This window comes from Equus asinus, chromosome 21, assembly GCF_041296235.1.
Source record: "Equus asinus isolate D_3611 breed Donkey chromosome 21, EquAss-T2T_v2, whole genome shotgun sequence".
NCBI classification, from domain to species: Eukaryota; Metazoa; Chordata; class Mammalia; order Perissodactyla; family Equidae; genus Equus; species Equus asinus.
Window position 1 is genome coordinate 39,019,044 of NC_091810.1, and position 24,166 is coordinate 39,043,209.

Below are 24,166 nucleotides of genomic sequence, written 5' to 3' on the forward strand. Positions count from 1 at the left end.
CACATAACTGCAATAAAGAACAAATGATAACCTGAATCCAATCAGGAGGAAACATCACACAAATCCAAAGTGAGGGAGATTCTACAAAATAAGTGGCCTGTACTCTTCAAAGGGCAAGCTCATGAAAGATAAAGGAAATTCCAGATTTAAGAAGACTGAGACAGGACAAGCCCCATGCAACACGATCATGTGTTTGGATCCTAGGATAGGAAAAAAAATTTTTTTAAATACTTAAAATTTTTTGTTTTCCCATAAAGGACATTAGTAGGATAATGGACTAAATTTGAATAAGGTCTACAGATAACAGAATTGTATCTATGTTAATTTTCTATTGATGATTGTATTATGCTTACATAAGAGAATGTCCTTGTTTTGAGGAAATACACTTTGAAGTGATTAAGGGTAAAGGAGCATCATGTCTGAAACTTCCTCTCAAATGTCCAGAAAAAGAGAGAGAAAGAGAATAAACAGAAAGCAAATGTGGTAAACTTAATATTTGGGGAATTTGGGCAAAAAGGAATACAGGAATTCTTTGTACTACTTTTACAACTTCCCTGAAAATCTGAAATTATTTCAAAATCCAAAAATTTAAGGTCCAAGGGGGCCAGCCCAGTGGCGTAGTGGTTAAGTTTGCACACACCGCTTCGGTGGCCCGGGGTTCGCAGGTTCGGACCCGGGTGTGGACCAACACACTGCTGATCAAGCCACACTGTGGCGGTGTCCCATACACAAAATAGAGGAAGATGGGCACAGATGTTAGCTTATGGACAATCTTCCTCAAGCAAAAAGAGGAAGGTTGGCAACAGATGTTAGCTCAGGGCCAATCTTCCTCACAAAAAGAAAAAGAAATTAAGGACTACGAATAAATGATAGCTACAGGTTCTAAAAACTCTTATAGAGTAGACTCTCTCCAGGGAAGGGCAACACCTCCAAGACAAACGGGACATCCAGATCAAAGGAAGGGTCCACTGCCTTTCCCATCCCCGTGCTTCTAGTTTACTGACTGTCACAACTCTCCTGGCTTTATCTCAGTGGCCAGTTCCTTCCCAAGAAGTCAGCTTCTCTTGAGAGTGGCAACTTTTTAATACTACTGGCCTTGCAGACAAGACAACTTTGAAACTGTTAGTTCAAATGAACAAAAGGAACAGCAGAGCTCCTGTAACAGCAGAGCTCTAGTCTCCTATCTGTGACCTGTGGCAATCCAAGGCGACAAGATCTAAAACCATCCCCAGTTCCCGAGCACTAAGAAGGTGCTTGCTGGTTGCCATATCATCTTCACACACCAGAGTCCAATCCCAAAACTCTTACATGAAAATGACCTGCTAATTGGGTCCCCAGTGCCTCCATCTTAAATAGATACTACAACTGGCAGTGTAATTAGCAAGCTTCCACTGCCAAGACAACCACTTTTTTTTATTTCCCCGCTGAAGAAGGTGTCCTTCCTGACCTTAAGTTTCAAATCCTAGGTATTTTGAGATGGAAAGGTCTGCTCAATCAGAGGAACCTATCACTTAATGAAAGCAATTAAAGCAGCAATTAATTCAAAATCCATTCTAGCAATACCAGGCAAAAGATAAAACAGAGCAAAATTGAGCAAAAAGCAAACTATGTTAATAATTTCTTTTGTCTCAACTGTCCAGAGGCGTCACCAAAAATGCATGTTAGGAGGCTGGCCCGGTGGCATGGTGGTTAAGTTCGCACATTCAGCCTCGGCGGCCCAGGGTTTGCCGGTTCGGATCCCGGCCACTGCTTATCAAGCCATGCTGTGGCAGGTGTCCCACATATAAAACAGAGGAAGATGGGCATAGATGTTAGCTCATGGCTCATCTTTCTCAGCAAAAAGAGGCAGACTGGCGGCAGATATTAGCTCAGGGCTAATCTTCCTCAAAAAAAAAATGGATGTTAGGATTCAAAAGTCTGGTCAGTGTCTAAATTTTCATCTTCCTCGGTGATTATTGACTTAAAGGTCCCACAGGCAGGGAACAGTACCGGATGCATAGGAGGTGCCTAACAAATGATACAAGTTTGGGAGAAAAGAAGGTCTCTTCTTCAAGAATCTTCTGCCATTGACCAAAGGAGAATTTGGATATTCATCTTTCATCTCCTAAGAACTAAGCTTTATGCTGAATAAAAGATGTTTAATATCTTTCACAATATCATTCTAATAACTGGGTTTTTACTTGTTTGTTTTGTGAGGAAGATTGGCCCTGAGTTAACATCTATGCCAATCTTCCTCTATTTTATGTGGGATGCCACCACAGCATGTCTTGACGAATGGTGCTAGGTTCACGCCTGGGATCCAAACCTGCAAACCCCAGGACTCCAAAGCTCAGAATGCAAACTTAAACACTACGCCACTGGGCTGGCCCCTAATAACTGTTTTTTTTAATGTTCCTACAATCCACCAAAAGGCTATAGACCAATGTGGTAAGTCGTTAGTTATGACTGCATGTTGAAGTTACAGATGATTTTACTTTCCTGTATGTACCTTTAAGAATCCCCCCATTTTCTACAGTGAGCATGTCTTATACTTCAATAGAAAAAAACTAAGAAAAACAAGGATATTGGAATAATGTTCCCATTCAAACACAGACAGCAGTCTTCAAACTCCAAGGTGCTCCCATCACCTGGAGCTCTTGTTGAAAAGCAAATTCTGGTTCCCTCCATCTGGGGCAGCGCTGATGTCCTGCATTTCTAACAGGCTCCCATGTGATTAGTTGGACAAACCCAATCGCTCTGTGATTGCCAAGAATCTATAAAACACAAAAGTAATTCAGATGCCAACCATCCCAGTTTTAAAGAGATGATGACGGTAACAAGGCCTTAAATCAAAGCCAGGCAACACCAACAGTCTTACACTGAAAAAGTAATGTGTTTTGGGCCCCGGCCAGAAAGAGGAGAACAAAACAAAACAAAACAAAAATGAACCTTACTTGAAAGTACAGTGCTCTGCTGGAAGCGCTTGTCTTCATAGTTAAAAACAAATGAAATTGCTTCTTATTGATTTTAATTTAGGTTGGAACACTCGCTGTCCAATAACACCAGCAAAGGAAACTGTGAGTGGGGACAAGATATGATAAGAGAGACAAACTCTGGAAGCCACCAGATACTCTGCTGACCTCCGGTCTCGGCAGTAGTTAAACATGATAGACAGCAGTAGGTGCAGGCAAAATATATACCCAGACACCCAGCTCTGCGTTAATCTTCTCCTCTAGGGCCTCTTACCATTATGGACTCTTTTTATTATTTTTTTAAATTCCAGCTCTAAATGTGCAATTAAGTTGTACTCATTTCCTTACAGATCCTTAGGATTCTTATTTACAAATAAAATCAAGAGAAGCAGTGAAGGCTAAGTGTTATCAGCGTGGCTCCTCAAGAGAGGCTGTCCATAGCACCAAAATAAAAGTCTTCAAATTCCTGGAGATAAAAAGCTCAAAACGACTGAACTCAAAAAACCAAGGGAGGAATGAAACCATGATTAAAGGGCTATTTTTGGCAGGCCGAGGAGACAGTTCCTGTCCTCCTCAATAGACCCAGTTACCTACCCTTTTATGTACTTTCAGCTGACACTGGTGCCCTTTGATTGAAAGAGCCCGAAATCAACCTTTGGGTAACATAGGCTGAAAAAGAAGGTACTGAAAGGGTCTTGGACATCTCAAAGAATCCAATCAACAGCCCAACAATCCAGCTTCTGAAAGAGCAAGGATCAGAGGAGCTCTGGGGATTCAGGCAGCAGGAATTGAGAGGCATGTCAGCATCCTTACGTCACTTAACTCTAGCCTCCAACTCCAGGGAGAAAATGCGTGACCAGCCTAGCCTGGGTTTTGTACCTCAAATAGAGGTGGACACAGCCCCTTGATTAGCAGACGGTCCCATCAAGACCATGGAGGAGGGATCAACACTCAAAGTGTAGCAAAAATGCTGTTTCCAAAAAACGGTAATGGGATGCTGGGTAAGCAAAAACAAGGGTAGCATAATAATAATGACAACAGCTGGGGCTTGCTAGGGACCAGTGCTTTACTTATATCCTCATTTAATTTTCACATCAACTCCATGAGATGGCGACCATTATCCCATCTCACAGATGAGGAAATTGGGGGCTAAGGACACAAAGCTAGTCCATGACAAAGCAAGAAGACACTACAGTCTCAGTTCACAAGACCACTGTGAGAGTCATTCAGCCTGTCCCTGCGCGATTTCATTCTCCACAGACAACAAAATCAGGTCCAAATGCCTCAGCTTGGCATGCAAGAGCCAGTCAATGCACCCAACATTGGCTCCCACGTCTCTCAAATCTCTGCAGTGTCCATCTGCAAGCTGACAGTCACTGACGGCTTTATGCCACGAGAAAGCAGCTAAGATACAAGGCAGACATGGGTCCAAGTCCCAGAACTGCATAACTTTGTCCTTGGAATAAGCCTGTTTATCCACCAGTCCACCACCTTAACAGGCTCATTACTGCCACTCCTGACTAGCTCCTCCTACTTCATGTGCACATTCAAAATAGCAGCCAGACTTTCAAAGGTTTATAGAGGACCTACTTGTGGGAAGGTATCTTTCTCATTACTCTGTTGCTCCCGAACACTTAGAGTCTGAATCAGCATTTCAGTATTTTAGCATATCTTCAGCCTTACACAGCTAGGCAAACTGTTTTAGGGTTTTAGGGGTCTTTTATCTTATTTCCCCAATTTACATATATTTTTAGAACTCCTGTAACACCCAGCAAAGAGCTAAACATGTGGAGTTCCCACTAATATTTGACTTGAACCCCTTACTTTCATCGAATAATGTGTAAGAGGATACTCTTTCATACTTAAAAAACATAATGTCCCCCTGGACAGCTCAGGCATTCATTTCTGCATCTAAAGCCTGGAAACAGTGAAGTCCAGAAGTCAACAGCTTTACTCAAGAGTGAGCCTGGTCATCCTGCCCTTCCCAGCATCCCAACAGACACGAGAAAACATGGTTAAATTCAACACTGATCCCATTCTTGTCAAACACAAGCAAAGGCCCCTGGATTCAAATTACGCCACCTTCTAGCTGTGTTTGCAACCTTGGACAAATTGTTCAATCTTGCACTGTCTCCTATCCCTCCTAGAGAAGTAGTATCTATCTCAGAGTCATGCCAGGATGATGAGAAATAATGTATGGCAAAACACTTGCCACTCTGGCCACTCGTGTCACTATCCTTGTAACCTTTATCATTTATGTACTAAATATATATGAATATATCATATAGTCAACATTCCCAGCCAAAAAATAAGGATACAGCCACTGCCAAGATAAAGAAGCAACCCTAGGTCCTCTCATTTACTCTTTGCCCTTCTTTGCCACTGTCTCCCCACCCACATTCTTATGGCCACATGTTCTCAAATGGGTAAGCACAAATCTAACACCACAAGAGACAAAAAGCCCCAGAGCTGTGTGCAGCCTGCACTCAGAAATGACTCAAACCTAGAGTTAGAGAACAGAGGAAAAAGGATGCTGCAAACCCTTTCTATTAAAACAAGGGCTTTGGTTGTGTGGAGAAAGACAACTGATTTGACCTTCCTTCTCATCCCCCAAGCTTCTGTGCTCACCGTCTGATTAGCTAGTGTCTGGAACTAATTAACAGGTGTGGCAAGAAAGAAAGAAGAAAACAAACCTTGGCAACCATCTCTCAGGGAATTGATGACTTTAGATTTACAACATTTATAGTTTACTTAGGATAGAACTAAGCGAGAGCTCAGTGAGGTGGGTGAGCGGCCACCTCTTCAGCCTTTACAAGTATCCACCACCACCAAGAAAGAAAAGTTACAGATTCACCCCCGAGTCCATGGTTGCTTCCTTGGCTATAGATGGTGCCAAAAATATCATCAACAAAAACACCTAGTGGACCAAGCCACAAAGCCTTGGAAAAGTCAGAGGGCAAGAACATGTGTTCACCATGCTCTGGGACTAAGACAATGAAGGAAACACAAATATTTTCCCTCCATCAAAGACATTACTTTTCTGTAACTACTAGGAAACCTCCAGAAACCAGTACAAATCACACAGTACCATACAAACATGCCCTCTGCAGATGAAAGGTATAATTATATCCTGTTTCCCAAGGTAACTTATGAAGAGCTCCTGAAAGGCTTTTGCGGCCAAAAGAAAATAATAATGTTTAAGTCTTCTTACTTTACTCTTGGCCACAGGAATAAAACCACACTTACCCAGTAAGGCTTTTTGTTCTTGCCTTTATTAACACACATATCATTTATTGGGTTCAAAGTGCATTCTAGCATTTCATCAACCCTATGTCAAAATACAAAGACTTGACCCTATTCCATGTACCCCTACAGTAGCAAGTGTGAAAGAATTAAAACACCTGTCCAAATTAGCCTTCGGTCCTCCTTTCCCTGGCCTTTCCCCTTTTCAGAACTCAGCTACCGACTGTCTTAAAGTGCCCAGAGTTCAATCTTGTAACTGCAATTCACAAGATCTGCAGAACTGGTCTTCTATGTATGAATAGAAGCACCACATCATTAGGAAAAAGACCAGTGGCTTTGCAGTCAGAAGCTTGGTTCCACCACTTTCAAGGGTATCCCAGCTGGGCAAGTTTCTTGAGAGCTTGTTTGGAGGTTTTAGCAGCTACTCATATACCCTTGACCAAAGAACAGTCCTCCTCTATCGGGGAAGGTCATCTTTTTGGACCGAGCGTGCAGCTTCGGGAGGCACACACATGGGGGAGGAAGGGGACACCCTCCTAGCCAGCCAGATCAGCTGAATCAACCCTGGCAATCAATGGGGTGACAGATGTCATGGCAAGATCCGCCCTCGCATCCATGGGCAAGTTTCTTAACTCAGCAAAACTTCTATTTGCACACCTGGGAAATACAAGGATGAATTTCAGGTACGGTACACCCAGCCCCAAGTATGAGGCATACCATACTAACAGTAGGTGCTCAATAAATGGTGGTTTATGCTAGCCACACCACATCATAAAAACACCTGTAGAAGGAGCAATAGCAGAATTTCCACATACCCTTTGCAAGACTGGCTGGGGGGGAGTGGAGGGGGTTGGGGGGAGTTCTTCCTAGAAATCAGGGCTTACAGTGGAAAACACTATCCAAGGGTAAAACGCCCAGATCCACTGAAAGGACAGGGAGAGAGGCAGCTGTCACCAGCAGCAGACACAGGTGATCAGGGATCACATCATCCCTACAAAGGGGTCTGCCTTGACAACTTGGCAAGGGAAGCACTAAAGCTCCGTGTGGACAAAATGGTTTGAAGGACATTTTTCCTTTAAGAGTCACTCTGTGATCTCGCTCTGCTCAGAGAACTCCCTCTCTTCCCTCTCTTCCCTCTCCCACGTGGGCATGCACAGCTGCTCTCATCACCCCTCCCCTGGGTTTCCAAGGCAGGCTCAGGGTGGGGCCTGAGGACCCACTAAGGCTCCTTCAACACCCTAACTTGAAGACTTCAACATCCTTGTTTATCCCTCGTAAAAGAACCTACAAGTGAAACCCAGATTCTTATCACCTGCGCTAAACAAAGGGCATGTGTCCACCCTGCCAAACGTTCCCTGGGAAGGAAGCATTCCCATCCAGGGCCTGAAAAACAATTAAAAGGGATGGATTTTCCCAGCCCTCCTGCTGCCTCCCTCCCCAGCATCGGCCACCTTGCCCTAGTTCTTGGCCTGCAGACGCACATTCACACACAGGACCCAGTGGAGAAGCCCTTCTGGGTGGACCTGAGCTTCCAATAAAAGTGTTTTGTCTCTCTCACACATTGTACCTATTTTCCATTTCCAAGTGAAGCAGCTGGTTGGTGAGTATGGATATATTTCCTCCACTTGGAAGAGCCACCCATTTTAACAATCTATTAGAGAAGGTAACCAAATATCCTAAGAGGGAAGTTTGGATGTCTCTACACTCTATGGATGTCTCAGAGACCACCAGATCCATCTCACCAAATCCACAACTGTGTGAAAGCTTGGACCACCGGTAATAACGTGAAGTCCAGCACTTGGATCTGGTATGAGCTTGGCTATTAACTAGGAAATGGATCTTGGGCCTCAATAACTTGGGCAAAATACCCAGGAGAGCAAATGCAAGGGCCCAGGATGCATCATGCGGAAGGATTCTATAGCCGCCTCCACAACGCGGAAGGGAATGAGCACTGTGATGGATTAGCACTCTTGTCAAGGAGCTTCTGCGGGCCCTTTGCAATCTCTGAAGGTCTCCAAGGTCCCGCCCACCTTTCAAATGGCTGAGCATGAGCTCAGTCAGAATGCTGAAGATATTCTGCAGTGTCCTGGATTTCCCAGGCAGCAGAGGCTGGTGTCTGAAAAGCATACAGGTCTGTTTGCAACCCTCCACAAGTCCCACAATGCTTAACCAACTAGAACCCAAAGACGGAGCAATCAAAGCCAGGAATTCTGCTGAATGCCCACTCATGAGCGGGTAAAATAACAGTAATGGCTATTATTTTTAAGTGCTTACTATTTACCAGGCCTGTGCCAAATGCCTTGCATGGCTTACCTCACTGACTTCTTAACCTCATGGAGCAGGGACTGTTACCCACTTTCACAGATGGGCAAGCAAGCCCACAAAGCTAAATGACCCCAAATCTCTATCCTAATACCCCAAGTCCAGTGCTTCTGAGTGACAATGCCTTCCAGAAGGCACCCTCTCCCCATCAATGACTGGAATCTCTCTTGGCCCTACGTTTTGGAGGGGTAGGGAAGGGAGAAGAGGTGATCATTGTACACAGGAGACAACGGCTATGAAACATTCTTCTGGAAGGTGAGATGAGGTTGGAAAGAGCACTCTCAGATCAGTGCTATCGCATAAAAATACAATGCAAGCCATGAGTGTGAGCCACATGTGCCATTTCAAATTTAAGGTAGTCACATGAAACAGTGAAAAGAAAGAGATGATATTAATTTTAATAATATATTCCACTTAACCCAATATATCTAAAATATTATCAAGTCAATCAAGAGAAAATTTTAATGATATTTTACATACTTTTCTCATATGTCTTTGAAATGCAGTGTGTATTTTACAGCTAAAGCACATCTCAATTTGGGCAAGCCACATTTCCATTGCTCAACAGCCACATGTGGCTAGTGGCTACCACACTGGACAGCACAGCTCTGCAGCTATTTCATAATAAATAAGCTAAGGCTCAATATCAGAAGGGACCTTAAAGGGAAAAAATTCATACCCAGGAAACAAATATGGGATTACTCGATGTCACCCAAGTACTTGGTACGTAACCGAACACCACAAGCTTATCTGATGTCTGCTTCACAAAAGAATTCCTTTTGCCTTTTATTCCTACTCTCCAATTTCCTCAACAAAAATAACATTGATCAGAGGACCGCTCAAATTTTGAGAAACAAGCTACCCTAAAGGTAACAATGAATTTATTCAGAGTAAACACAACTTTACCAGGTATAAACAACAGGAGAAAAGGATCCATTTAGTCAGTCGCAGTTTTTTAAACTGCTGTCACCAAGCCCATACTTAACACTTACTTAAATAGCTAAGAATTCAGAAAGGTGTCACTTTGGAATACAAACAGTCCTACAAGAGCCATAATCTGACGCAAAACCTCTGGGCTTTGAACAAAGGAAAAATAAGCAACTAATTTTAGATCCCAAAACCTCCATCAGTGGAGCTCACCAATTAGAATATGATGTAACCATCATCAAGAGATTGGCGCTTTTTTCCCCTGCATAAATGAATGTGAGTCAAATATGAGCCCAAATCAATTTCATGGATTAGGGAACCTTTGCACATTGTACTTGCTATTGATACCTGCTCTTTCAACTCAATTTCAAAATAGCTCTACGGCTTAAAATCACCTGTGCTGCAGCAAACCTATCTGCGAGGATATAAAAGCCCCTTGGATAGCTTTTCCTTATATTTTCGAAGGCTTGCTAACATGTCTCACCATAGCACAGAGATGGCACAAAAGTCCCCTCCAAGTTAACTCTGGCAAAGGATTCTAAGACCCAGTTCAGGCGTCAGCAGGAAGAGCTCTGTGATGGATTAGCAATGTTTGCCAAGGCACCGGGAAGGAGAACCTTCACCTCAAGTGTCCATCTCCAGCCCCTGTGTAGAAAAACTGCAAAATCACCCAGGGGCAAGAAGACAAACACACGTGCTGCAGACTTTCACTGAATGCCTCCATCAATAAGCACCCAGGGGATAGCACAGGTCCCACGTTAACACAGAGCTGGTTAGTAAGGCATGGACATCCTACTCACACAGATGATTTCAGTAATGAGAAGACCAAGAGGAGCTGTAAACCTGCAAGCTGGGGGCATACAGGGCAAATTAAAACCCAGTAGCCATCTTTGGTAAATCTCTTTCAATAGAAAACGTTCCTGAGTAGCCACATGCACATTACATTCATCCACCACCTGCTCCGCTAGCAGAGAAGGAACATGACAGCATCCAGAAAGCCAAGTTCAAAATTTTTTTAAAGGTATTTCATGGTAGTTTTTCCATTTTTTTTAATTTTTTAATTTGTTTTTTGCTGAGAAAGATTCGTCCTGAGCTAACATCTGTTGCCAATCTTCCTCTTTTTGCTTAAGGAAGATTTACCCTGAGCTAGCATCTGTGCTAATCTTCCTCTATTTTGTACGTGGGTTGCCACCACAGCCTGGCCAGCGATGAGTGGTGTAGGTCCACATCCAGGAATCAAACCCAGGCCACCAAAGCAGAGTGCACTGAATTTAACCAGTAGGCCACAGCACCAGCCTCCAAGTTCAAATTCTGATTCTGCCACTTCTTTACCTGTGGGATCTCCACTTTCCCCGAGTTCCAGCTCTCCTAGCTCTTCATAGGGTTGCGTGGCATTAACTGAGGGCATATTTACACAAGCACCTGTTTCATAAATCTAGAGCAACCGCTATTAAAACAGGTACCATTTACAACGTCCTGTGTGCCTCATGCTCTTCTGATGCTTTGTACAACGTGATCTCATTTAATCTTCCCAAGGATTCTAGGAGGTTGAAACTCTTATTATTCCCATTTTACAGATGAAAAACCCAATAAAGTAAATAACTGGCCCAAATTAGTAAAGGACAAAGCTAGGATTCACTAGCTTAGGCCAGTTACTTAACTTGCTTGACAGATCTGTGCAATTCAAAACACATGCATGTGCCACTGGCCTCTTTCATCAGAACCCACCTGTCTCAAGTCTCATTTCCTCAAAACCCTGTTAAGGGTCCCAAGGCATATAAGAGTTATTCCCACAAACTCCTTTGTTTAACTGGTCAGAGTGCTTACATTTCCCCCAGATTCTCCAGATATCAATTTTCCCTCCACTTGACATCACAAGGGAAGGCAAAAACCTCAAGAACCAGCAGCTCCCTCCCATCAGTTAAGATGCTTCAAGGGGCCGGCCCCATGGCCGAGTGGTTAAGTTAGCACGCTCCGCTGCAGGTGGCCCAGTGTTTCGTTGGTTTGAATCCTGGGTGGGGACGTGGCACTGCTCATCGAGCCACGCTGAGGTGGCATCCCACATGACACAACTAGAAGGACGCACAACTAAGAATATACAACTATGTACCGGGGGGCTTTGGGGAGGAAAAGGAAAAATATAAAATCTTTAAAAAAGAAAAAAAAGATGCTTCAATACCAACTGAGAAGTTTTTCTTTTAAAAAGCACATCCTAAAAAATGTTCAGAAAGAACTCTAATGTCAGAGTTACCCACCCTCTAATCACATGAAATAATTTCAGCAGCTTTTGCACAAATTGACCAATTGAGAAAATGAGGGGCTGATGCCTAAAACTGTCCAGTGATTTTCCGCACTCATGGCCTTTGCACACATGTAAGCAGAGAAAATGACTAGTTTTAGAAGAGAAAACAACTGGTTGGAAGAGGAATAAAATAGGGCAGGCACTGGCTAGCAACATATTTTAGAAAACTAAGCTTCTGCTTAAACACACTTGGAATCACCATGATGCACTAACCAATAGCTGTCTAATCAAGGGCATGAGCCAAGGTGGTCAACCAGTACTTGCCAAGCAAGCAAAAATGGTCAGTTCAGGCAAGCCTTTCTCCTGGACCTACCTGCCCAAAGCCATTACTAGGCAACAGATCAGCATTCATCTTCCCGCTCTATGTGAGCTCAAGCAAGCTTTGCTGCCCTCTACATACCTCATCTCTCTATTTCTAGAACAAACAAAGCAGAAATGAGAACACCTACTTCTCTTGTATCAACCCTAATACTAAGGGCACTTCTGATGCAATGAATACCAGATTCACAGAATTTAGCCTCAATTATTCCACAGGAGGAAAAAAAAAATTATTTGTGACCATAAAAACATAATTCTGCTGCCCCATAACATACCTGACCTCTGTTTAGAACATATCTTGTTTTTAGCAATAGATACCTTGGTAGTCAGCAACGAAAGGTAGAAAGGTAGAAATTCAGTTTCTCCCTTTCTAAAGATGAACTTCAAACACCACAACAATATATACAGTCTGAATTCTCTTGATGAAGATGTTAACCTGAGATATCATATCTCTTAACAGGACGCAATGTGAGATTTATGGAAACCACATAATGATATCAATGTGTTGTAAAATGTCCTGTTTCAGAGAGCATTATCTGCTCATTCTATGAGTCCTCAAATAGGACTAACCACCTCCTAGATACCGAACAGGCAGCAGATGGAAGGAGGACTGAGGTCTTGCCCTCAAAGAGCATAGAGTCTAATTAGGTTCTGAATCCTACGTGAAGAATTCATGTCAACGAACCAAATATTATAATGACCACTTCAAGAACACATGCTGGAATTAGGGTGAAGGAAGTACCTCCTCAAATCTTCCATCTGCCCATGCCAAAAGCTGGACACTCTACTATACTCAAAGTTCAAGTGTTCATATCTTATTGTTGGAAAAATTAAGATAAGTGCTATTTCCATCATATATTAGAAATCCATGCATGGGTGTCACATGCAAAAAATCAGTGGGTCAGGGATGTTCTGTGAGAAAACTAAGCTCTTTGGTAAGGAACCCACTAATGTGACATCTCCAATATTAATTTACTCAGATCTGCCTATACTGGTCACTGGCCTCCCCTCTCCTATCCCCCCACTGTCATCCCCTTCTTGGGTAGTTTGGTAACAAGAAAGTGACCAAGGGAGCTAATTCTTAATCAAATGAGAGATTTTCAAAACACAACGTTTCAAAATCAAACAAGGCAACGGCAATTTAGGTCAGCAATAGAAGTCACCACATTGTTATGAAATATCCAAGCAGCAGGCCATTTGCAGAGCCAAAAAAGGACACAACCAGGACAGCTGAGCTTCAGACTGACAGGAAAGAATCCCTTTCATCAGCCACTGAGACACACGCGCACACCAGTGCATGTGCACACATACACATTTACACACAACCGATCCGGGTAATATAAAACCACACACAAGCAACAACAACAAAAATCTGTCCCTCAGGTGGAAATCTAGAAATCACCTATGGGGGGGGCAGGGGCCAAACACCTCCAGGGACCAGCTGAGTATTGTAAATAACCGCTGTGGGCCAGGTGAGTGCCCCATCTCAGGGGGCAGCCACGATTTAATTCCAGCTCACTGTTGTTGCCAAGCGAGAACACAGGTCCTAAGTTGCTCCACCTTCCCATTTTTCAGGAATAACCCAGACTTTTATGGGAAGTACCCCTGAGGGCACAGTTTCCATCTGTTTTGGTCACCACTGTCTCCCAAGTGCCTAGAACAGTGCCTGGCATGCCAGAGCGACTCAGGGTGTACTCGTTGATGGCACGAATGTGAAATGCCACCATTTTTAATTCATTTTTTTCTTTCAACACAGTATGGCCAAACAGCATCTGCTGGCCAGATGCCCCCTGCAGAGCTCCAGATAATCCGAAGAACTGTCCTTTCTCCATTTCTCTTTTCCAGAGTAAGCTCCAGAACTAGCTTTGTGCTTTCTTTTTAGATAAAAAATCCTGCCACCACTATCCCAATCATAAATCACATTAAACAGTTTTGAAAGCCATACATAACTTCGCTGGCATGAGCAAACCTCCATTTTTAACCTGGACTCCAGAAGAAATAAAGTTTAATGTTTAAAAACAAAAAGTAGCTTGTAGGCATTCCGTTAACCAAGATCCACTCACTACCTTGTTGCTGCTCCCTTGGGATATTCTGTAGCAAGGTTAGCAAGATAACGAAAGGCTTCTTAGACAGTGCCTTAGGAAGCAAACTCTCAGAGCAAGTTAACGAGGACACCTCACAAGTCACAATGTAATACGCACTGGGCATCTGACTTGCATACTGCAGAAAGGTCCCAACCCTTCCGAACTGCCCAGTCTGGAATCAACAATCTCCAATATTCCAGAAGAATTTTAGAAGCCATTCAGTGAAGGGTGAGGAAAACAACCCCAAAGAAACTGAGGGTCTTGCCCAGATCCCACAGCTGCCTTGGCTGCCTCCCACGGCTAGTTCCAAACTCTAGAGGAAAAAGTCCAGAACCCAAACCATCTCTTGCCAAGTACAACTCCCGAAACTGTGATTCAGAGCCAGCAGCCCACACTTAAATGATATACGGGATAATAATAATAATATCACATTATTATGATGTAACCATATTCAACCCCCCGAAGTTCTCAAATTATAAACTAAATCAATCAAGATCATTTTGAAGAGTAGTTAAAAAAACTCACCACCAACAAACTCACTCTATCCACAGTTATTATCAGCTTATTCAGAAGCTAAACTAATTTGCTGAAAGGTCATCTCTTCAATGTAACCAAATAAAATCCTATCCTAATTGCATTACTTCCTTATTTAATTATAGCAAATAGAGGAAGACACCTTTATTTCCCCCAGCATTTAGGTACTCGCCTATATGGGAAAAGTAGGGTAAAATAAGCAAGGCTGGGTCAGTCCTGTAATTGGCCTTCCTGTGCAATTAGGAAGAACAGCTTTCCAAAAAACAGCAAGCACTCTCAAATTCAAAATTATCCTGAGAAATGATGGGAAATATGAGAGCCACCCCCACTTACTACGGGGGTGACCTTGGACAACTGACAACCTCCTTCAGTTTTAGTTTCCTCATCCTAAAGTGGGGATATTCATAGTTTCCACTTCCAGGGAGGATTAAAGGCGTATAAACAACTCAGGCACAGCGCCTAGATAATGGCAAACACCTGGTGAGCGTGGGCTAGTAAAACCATTGTTCCTATTTTAGAGATTAAAACTCCAGGCCCATTTGCCCAAGGTAACACCGCTGCAACAGATGAAGAATTTCAACCCGGGCCTCTGGGGTGCTCATGTGGTTCCTGAATCAGAGGTATGTATACTTGGGACTCCCAGGTCACCAACAGCACCCAACCCCACTTTCCACAACATGTTGGGTAATTCACCCAAGGCAGCCCAGATACCCAGTGACATAGACAAGACCAAGAGCTGCCTCTTAGCCTCCACACTCACAGAATCCAAACACTTCAGGAAAGTGATTTTTATTAAATGAACAAAACTCATTTATAATTAACAACTGCTTTGCAGATAAATCCTTCTGACAATTCGTGACGAACATGACTCTCAAAAAGTCAATGACATTTCCTCCCTAATCTGGTCTTTGCTTTTATATTTGGTAAATTGTTCATGGCTGCGTCTCCTATCCAAAATTATTCCAAACTGATGGCATTTATCTGATTTAAGCGCACTGTGGAATTCATGAGGATGCGATGGTCTGAGAATTCAAATATCTCTCGGATTCGTATAACCGGTACGAATTCCTCAAAAGTATCCCCACTGTGATATCAACTGGCAACCCGCTTCACTCTCCTCGCTGGAAAAATAGTATCACAGACCCAAAAATAAGACCAGTTGTCCTATTTTCTTACATGGAAGTGTTACATATTCCATGAACTATGCTTTCATTTCTTCTTTTTTAGTTGCTAGATTTCAGCAGCCAACTGTGTCACTTTGCTACAGCCCAAAAATAGCTAAATTGAGTACTTTAAAATTGCATTTTGTTGTTTGGCCAGAAAACCATCATGCTGATTTCAGTTTGCAAAAAATTGATTAGAGGGCAGGAGCTATGCATGGTGTGCGATGCTCCGTAGGTCTGAATCCAGGAAGATATGGAGACAGGGACATGAGTGTGTTCAAGTGTGACACAAGTACAGAATAAAGGCAACACCCAAATACTACTGTTTGCTTCCCATCAGTGGCACAAAATTAAAACTCAGAAATGACAGTAACAGGTAGACCCACACAGCACAGAAGGCCTTATAAGGGGAATCGCATTCCACGGTGCAGAACCAAGTAAGTCCTTCTACAAAGGACAACATGGCACGGTGATCTTGGAGATGCACCCAGCACATTTTAAGCCTGTGGAAAATATTATTCCTATTTTAAACTGGGAAAGTGGAGACCTCCTTGAAATGTGAGCAAGGAGGTAGCTCAGACTTCACTGAGGCTTTCTCACTTCTTTAAACCTCAAAACATAACTATTTTAGTAATTTTCCACGGGATGTCCTCACGGCAGGCCTTATTCCTCGTCACCCTCAACTGCAAAGCCAGATACAAAAAAAGAAAATGCAAGTGTATATAAATTTACTTACAACACTTTTGTTTTTACCTACAGTTGTCTTTTTCAGTTCCATTTTCCTCTACCCATAAACTCCTATCCAAATCTCTTTAGTACACATAAAATAAAAATGGTTAGTTTCTTGAACACTTAGATTTACCTTTAGCACGCATTCTCATTCAAGCCTCACAAAGACCTTAGGAGTCAGGATACTATCACTAAACTACTTCACAGAGGAAAAAAAAAAGAGCGAGAAAGGCAGAGAGAGGTTAAGTAATTTGCCTAAAGCAGCAGAGCCAGTAACAGCAAAGGCAGGGTGGCTCCAGAGTCTTATGTACTTCACTATATTCTGTACAACTTTCTCCAGCTACCTAGTTTAGAAAGGAAATAAAAAGCATTACAAGTTCTACGCTCCTAAAAGATTTCTGCTTGCTATATGCTGATAGAATAGTACAGTGTCGCTCATAAACTGGTTGATGGATACCAAATTCTCTTTGATGTACAAGTTGCCTCCCACCTCTACCCCAAGTACAACAGTATCACCATCCAATTCATTTAGGGGGGCTTCAAAGAGAGAAACTGGGAACTTGGTGAGCTGTCATTCCATCTGTGTGCACGCGTGTGTATGTGTGTGTGTGTGAGGAAGATTGGTGCTGAGCTAATATCTGTGCCCATCTTCCTCTATTTTATGTGGGATGCCGCCAAGGAGCAGCTTGATGAGCGGCGCTCAGTCCACACCTGGGATCCAAACCTTCGAACCCGGGCCACAGAAGTGGGGCGGGCAATTTTAACCACTACGCCACCAGGCTGGCCCCCAAAAACACTTTCCACAATGTTTTTTAAAATAGTCCTATCAAGTTCTGTAGTCACAAAAACTCTGAGCCTGTGCAGGCCGGGCAAGCCATCTTACATAGAGTATATGTTTTTTCGGTCATAATACCAAACATTTTGCTACGAATGATACTGGGTGAAATGGTCCCTCCAATTTTAGGTGTCCCTATAGGAGACAACAGCACATGGAGCCCTCTAGCTACCTGAAGCAATCTCGCACAGCCATCCCTTATAAACCTCACAGTCCTTTTCATAAAAGGAGCAAACTACAAATTTATCTGTTATATATTTCAATCATCACAGATTTTTCTGAGGATTACTTCCAGATTTATTTTTTTAAAGAGACTAACAATTCTGTGGCCTTGGAAATTTGAGACAAAGAGGAATTGTAGGAAAAAGCAGGGGGAAGTAAACAAGGTTTTTAAAACATCTTTTTTGGAGTGATTTTTTGGTTACAACTCCACAGAACATGATACTAAAGAAAAAAGTCAAAGCAAAGTGAGTAACAGATAACTCTCTTTTTCACAGAGGTGCCATCGTTCTGGGTGTGGTTCTTTGAAAGGTGGATGGTCACTCCTATTTCTCAGACAGGGAAATCAAGGTATCTGATCTTTTAATCATTTGCAAATAATTATTGAGGGCCAATATGTGCCCAGGCATCCTCATTCTGGGACAGACTGAGTGACTGTTGCTGAATTCCACAAGCTCTTACTGCCTGTTGGGGGCAGGCTCTTCTCAGAAGAATATTTCTCACTTTCCTGAGCCCCTCAGTAGCTACCGGCTTTGGCTAGATCACGCTCAGATGAAGAACTAAAAGTGGGGGCAGGACACAGTCTTGGCTTCCTTTATTTTCTAAGATACACAGGCCTTTTATTCTCTACACAGATAAAGCTTCGGTGACTACTACCTGTCATCTGCTAGTGGTCAAACCGTAACCAAAGCGTGCCGAGGGCTTATTTGATGGGGCAGGAGCGCTTCTGAGATTACTTCAGATGCGCTGAATTTCTCCCATAAACTGATTTACAAAACGTGACCACGTGAAAGATGCGCCCCAGGATGAAAGGGTTAATTCTAGTTTTTTAATCTTGCCATTCAGAATGCACACCGTATTATAATCTTTATCCTGCTCAGAAAGGGCACTGCACTGTCCTGCATGCTAGAAGGAAAATGCTAAATGAAAATTCAGATTTTAAAAAAGCAAAACAAAAAAATTTTTACCATAAAAGGGAAGAGCTAAAGCAACAAAGCATTAGCAACATTTAATTTGCTTTCCTGACCAAGATAAGGCTGACAGAAGTGTCTAGACTGTCCTTTTGGTTAAGAAGTTTCCAGGAAAATGGGGGACGGAGTAAGGAGGTAGGAGGGGGTCCCTAATAACAATTACTTTGGGGCATTTCAAATGATCTCACATAAATGGCAGGAAACTTCATTGGAACTGGTGTACCAAATTATAACTGATTATATCACATTAAGTTAGAAATTCTTCAGAAGAATAGAAAGATGAATCTGAAACGGGTTTTTCTTTTTTGTTCTGCTGTGTTAAACCATCAGCATTCCCTGTACTGCCCCACATAAAAAACAATATAATCTTTTATTCAGTGACAACAGGTCCACAATCAAGGAGATGCTCAGAGCTCCACTCTCAGCTAGTTCTTTTTCTCATTTCAGCCAACCTTTCCTATAACCTTTCTGCCTCCAGGGACAGCAACTTCCCTTATTTCCAAAAGGTCCTATAATGCCTATTTGTAGTATTAATGTTCTAACTTCATCAACTCTGCCATGTGAACACTGTTTAGAAGCCAACATCAGAGATTTTATTCCATAAAATCAGAGGGACCAAGTTTCAAGACAGGGTAGATTCTTCGTTTTTAAACAACACACTTGGGGTGGTTAGGAGGGGGTGAGGGGAGTGCACGATTTCGCATTCCATCCCAAACAGTAAGATAGCTGAACTACAAATATCGCTTTCTCATTTTTCTAACAAGGCCATAAAGGATGTCCATCAGCACTAAAGCATGTACATGCAAATACACCGAGAGGCTTAGAGGGAGAGGCGCAGCCATCAATCACGGATGCTTCAAGTCTGACGTGCAGGACACAGCAGAGCTTATCCATCTGAAGCGTTTCCAACGCCAGCTTCCTAGATGTAATGTAATCACGGTACAAAACATATCAGAATCAAAGAGAAGGGTTTCACTCTGAAAACGGATAGAGAGAAGAAATCAATAAAAAAAAATTTTAAGTTTCTGCTGAATAGCTTATGAATGTAAAATACATAAAATGTTAACCCACCTAAGTAGCATATTTTATATCCTGTTGGAGGCACTTAAATTTTCTATGATTAGAAATATATACCAAATACTTAAATGAACTATGTGTAAGACTTGCTTTAAAATACTGAGGTGTTGGGCAGGGTGGAAGGAGTATAGAAGACAGAAGACTGAATTAATGGTGGTAGCTGGGTGAAGGGTCCAGGCAGGTCCATTACATTTTTCTATTTTCATAAATTTTTCCAAAATAGAGTATTTTTTAATGATGCAGGGAAAGACCGTAGTATGCACTGTATCACGTTTGATAACACTTCTGCTCCGAAAGTGGAAACATCACTGGAAACACTAACCGTGTCTCTCTTGAGTCCCACACCTGCCATACTGTCGCTGAGAGACTAAAAGCCACTGTTTTCCGATCCGCTGGGAAAAGACCCATGCCAGGGCTATGGTTCCAAAACCCTCCCAAATTACAGCTACCCTGTATCCTGAACAGCAGCTGAGAACTCAAATGCAACTGAAAAGTTGGTGCGATTCTGAGAGGAAACAAAATAACAAACAAGGGATTTGAGTTAAAACCTCACAGGCAGGACCCTAATACAATATCAGAAGCATTTTTATCCCTCTTGTCAACCAGATAAACCAAAACCAAAAGAGATTATGATAGGCAAAACGGGGGTCCCAAACCGAACTCGGACCCACACCCGGTTTAGAGCGGGCCAGGAGAAGCAGCAGCAGCGCGGAGCTGAAACCAAGGAGCAGCCGCAGCCCCCCAGCCTCGGAAGCCGGCCGCCTGCGCCCCATCCCCGCTCCCACCGCGGCCCCACGGCCTGGAGGTGGCCGAGCCGGACAAGAGGAGGTGGCAGGAGCCCAACTAGTGGCTCGGGGGCGCCCCCTGAGGTCCAGCGGCGTCACGGCACCTTCGGAAAACGAAAAGCCGGCATCTCCCACGACTCTGACATTTCAACTTTGCCTGGTTCCAAAGGCTGCTGCACCCTCACCAGCGGCACTTTTCCAAACCACAACCACTGTTTCCCGCGCCTCACACCATGGTCCCTTCCCTTTCCGACACCCTTTGGCTCCCGGACAAGGGAATGGGCTATTTACCTCGCAACGTAGGCACGAAAAGAAAACGTGGAAGACGAAAATTGTCCAAGCCCCACGAAGGCGGCATCACTAGAGGTCCCATTTTGGATTTCAAGCTTCCTCAGACACCAGGAAAAAGAAAATCACGGCCGGTCCACTGACTGCCCGAGCGTAAGGATAAGGCCAGAAGTGGAATTAGAAATTCCTCTTATTTCGCAAGGCTGCTCTCCTGCTGCCTCCCATTGCCCCCATTAAAGCGTGACCCTTACAAAGCTCGACCCCAGCGTGCACCTGAGCCCACTCAGCCAACAAGTAAACGGCAAAGAAGAAAGTCTAGAAGGGGCAGATGACTAACACAAATACTAAGCAGTGGTCTTTTTAAGGAGGTGGGGGCATTTTTAAGGGGAAATGTCCACATCGCCCCCAGCCCTGTGGAGGCAGGATCCTGGTGGGCAAACCCCAGGCCTCAGGGTGAGTGTGGACGCACGTCCTAGCTCGGCACCCGAGCTGGGTTTCTGGGCTGTGGCAGGAGCTCTGTGCAGTTCCAGGGACAGGAGATGAGGAGGATGCGCAGAGGGAAAACGGGGTGCCGGAAAAAACGGTGCTTTGCCTCTCTTCCCCTCGAGGCCACCTCCGTGCCTGCAAAGGGGACACTGGCTGCCAGTCCCCCAGCGGGTCCCGGAGGGCAGCGAGAGCGTCCGCGTCCTGCTCCAGGGCGCACGACAGAGCTAGGGGACCCACTGCACCAAAACCGTGCGCTTGGGCCACCTGGGGACAGGAGGCTGTGACCAGGGGAAGCAGAAACATCGGGACACGTTCTTTTTTTCTTGGTTCAGATTACCCCCACCTCCGGGTATCCAGGAGCGGGTGGATGAGAGAGCAGAAAAACGTGGGGTTCGCTATCCTTACGAGAACAAGGGATGAAAAGCGCATCGCCTCCTTCTTCCCATCCCTTCCTCGGCTAAGGCAGAGGACGTGGCCTCCAACCCCGGGGAGGAGGCTGGACAGATTCAAGGGAGCTCGGTGCTCAGCCCGGGGGGTCTGCAAGAGGGGAAAGGGAGGAGGCTGGCCCCTGCCCTCATCGAAGGGGGGGGGAGGTCTGTTGGTCGAAAGCTGGAAGTGGAGGGTCGCCGAGCCGCACACCGCTACGTGCGGTGATTTACTATCTTCATCAATAGCCAATACTGTTTCTGTCTTAACCCTGCCAGAAAGGCGCGGGTCTGGGTCTGCCAGCCGCGAACAGCCTGCAAAAGGGCGAAGATGAAGACAGGGAGGGCGCGCGAGACAGGAAAATATCCCCCCCGGCGTGAACAGCAGCCCAGCCGCCGACCCGTCCCCCTACTACATCCTCCCCGCCTCCCCCGCGCACCGACCCAAGCAGCCCCAACAAGCAGAGCTGCGGGGTAAAGGGGCCGCAGGACCGGGGTTGGGGGAGCCACGGATCTCCCTAAACCGCCCGCTCCCTGCCCTCCCACCGCGCCCAGGCCCCCGCGCCCAGGAAGGCTGCCTCCCGGGGGCACCCAAGCGCAGCCTGCACCCCAGCCGCGACCGGGGTTAGCACCTGGCCCCCGAGACTAGAACACAGGCTGATCCCAACATCCCCAGTCCTCTATGGCCAACCTCCAGCTTTCATCCCCCTAACACTAGCTTCTCCAAAGGGTCGGGGAGCAGCAAAGGAAGTCGCCCCTTCTGATCTCCTTCGATCCCCGCCTGAGACGCACACAGTGGGTCCCCTAAATCCACAGATGTGTCCTCCCCATGGCCCCAGTGTCCCCAACCGCCCCAGAGATCTAGCTCTTCCGAACGGCGGCGGATCAGCAGAGCGAGTCCCCTTTTCTCCAGACTCTGGCTCCCCCAGTACCCCCAAGCCCGGGCAAGAGCAGACTCCTGCGGCCCCTGTCCCCCCTCCCGGTCAGCCCGTTTCCACCCTCCCCAACCACCAGCCTCCTTAAATGCCGCCAGAACCAGCAAAGCGAATCCCTCTCTCCTCCCCGGGCGCCCGGCCCCCCTCCACCTTCTCCAGGGTCCCCGGGACGGGCGCCCGAGCTCCGTGCTCCGGCGACAACTCCGCATCCCCCGCGCGCGCCGGCCAGGGCCGCGTCCCCCCGGCGGCCGGCACTCACCGGGGAAGCACACGACATAATGGAGCACGGAACTGGTGATTTTCAGGAACAAAATCCACCAACACGGTTCCAGTAACCTCCGCATGTCCGAAAACGCACATCGAAAGAAGAAGGCAGGGGGGGTAAACTTGTTGAATAAGTTCTTGCCTCCGTGTGAAGCTCCGCTAAGCCTGGGCTCTTCCCCTGTTCGCCGGTTCTACGGGCCCCCCGCGCTCGGCGGCCCGATTCCCCCTGGAATCCGGGAAGCCACCGAGCGCCCCCAGGAAAAATCTCAAAAAGTGACCGAGAACACAGAGCCACACTGGGGACGATCCTCAGCGTAGAAGGGCTGCTTTCCGTTCAAAAAGGAGCGAGCTGAGCGGCCAGGGCGAAGAGTCGGCGGGCGGCGGCGATGTCCGGGGCCCGGGGCAGGCAGGGACCGCCGGCGGCGGCGGCGAACAGCCGAGGATCCCCAACTTGAGTCGGCAGCGCAGCGCAGCCCGAGAACCGGCGGGCGGCGGCGGGGCTGAGCGCGGCGCGGCGTCTCGGAGCTTCAGGCAGGCAGCTCCTTCCAGGGCCCCGGGAAGGAAGGAGGCATGTTTGCGAGCGGGGAAGGGGAGGGGAGAGGCGGGGGGAGCGAAGAGCCCCCCAAAATAGAAACGGCCAGAGGAAACGCAGGAAAACACAAAGGATCTCAGAGGGGCGCTGGGGCGAGGGCGCCTTCAGTCCATGCTCCTGAAAGTTGTGGCTCCGGCGCAGGCAGGGGAGGAACGGGGAGCGCGGGTCTGGAAACTGGCCATGCCTCCATACAGGAAGTAACATGTGAGCATGGATCCTGGCAGAGACTTTAAAGCCGGCGAGCGAGCAGGGGGCGCGCGGCGGCGGTGGCGGCGGCGCGCGAGCAGGAGCGCGCGGCGCCGAGGGCGAGGGCGCGCAGCCGGGCTGCCGGCGGCGGGCGCGCGCGCTCCGCGCTCTTAAAGCAGCCGCGCTCAGCTCCCGTAGCCAAGGGGTCCCACAGCCCAATACTCCCCACGCGCGGCCCCGGGGACTGCAGGCTCGGCTGGTGCAGTTGCGGGGCTGGGGGCTGCGCTGGCGCGGTCTCGGAAAGAGGGAGGAGAGCGGCTGCCTTGGGGGGCCGGCAGGTCTTTGCCAGATTCCCGTTCTGCGAGCTGTTAAAGACTCCGCGCTTTTCGCGGGCTTGGCGAGGTCTCCCCCGTCCGCGTTGCTCGCGGGTCCGGGACTTAGGGAGGGTTGGGGAGCTCTGGGTCGGGTCGGAGAAGATGAGGGGGACGGCCGGCTGCCTTTTTAGGGCGATGGGGTTTCCAACTCGGCTT

At 46.0% G+C, this 24,166-nt stretch overlaps 1 protein-coding gene across 4 annotated transcripts in view; it reads right to left on the reverse strand.

Moving 5' to 3' along the window:
* PTPRG (protein tyrosine phosphatase receptor type G) overlaps positions 1 to 23,597 on the reverse strand; it is a 680,787-nt gene extending 657,190 nt beyond the window's left edge. For 3 of the 4 annotated variants that reach the window (XM_070493516.1, XM_014868696.3, XM_014868695.3), the window contains exon 1: positions 22,854 to 23,593. In XM_070493516.1, coding sequence (XP_070349617.1) covers positions 22,854 to 22,938 — 85 coding nt within the window. In that variant the 5' untranslated portion in view covers positions 22,939 to 23,593. Of the gene's footprint in view, positions 1 to 22,853 lie in introns of all 4 variants that reach the window. The other variant, XM_014868697.3, reaches the window with a different exon arrangement.
* Between the last annotated feature and the right edge of the window lie 569 nt (positions 23,598 to 24,166).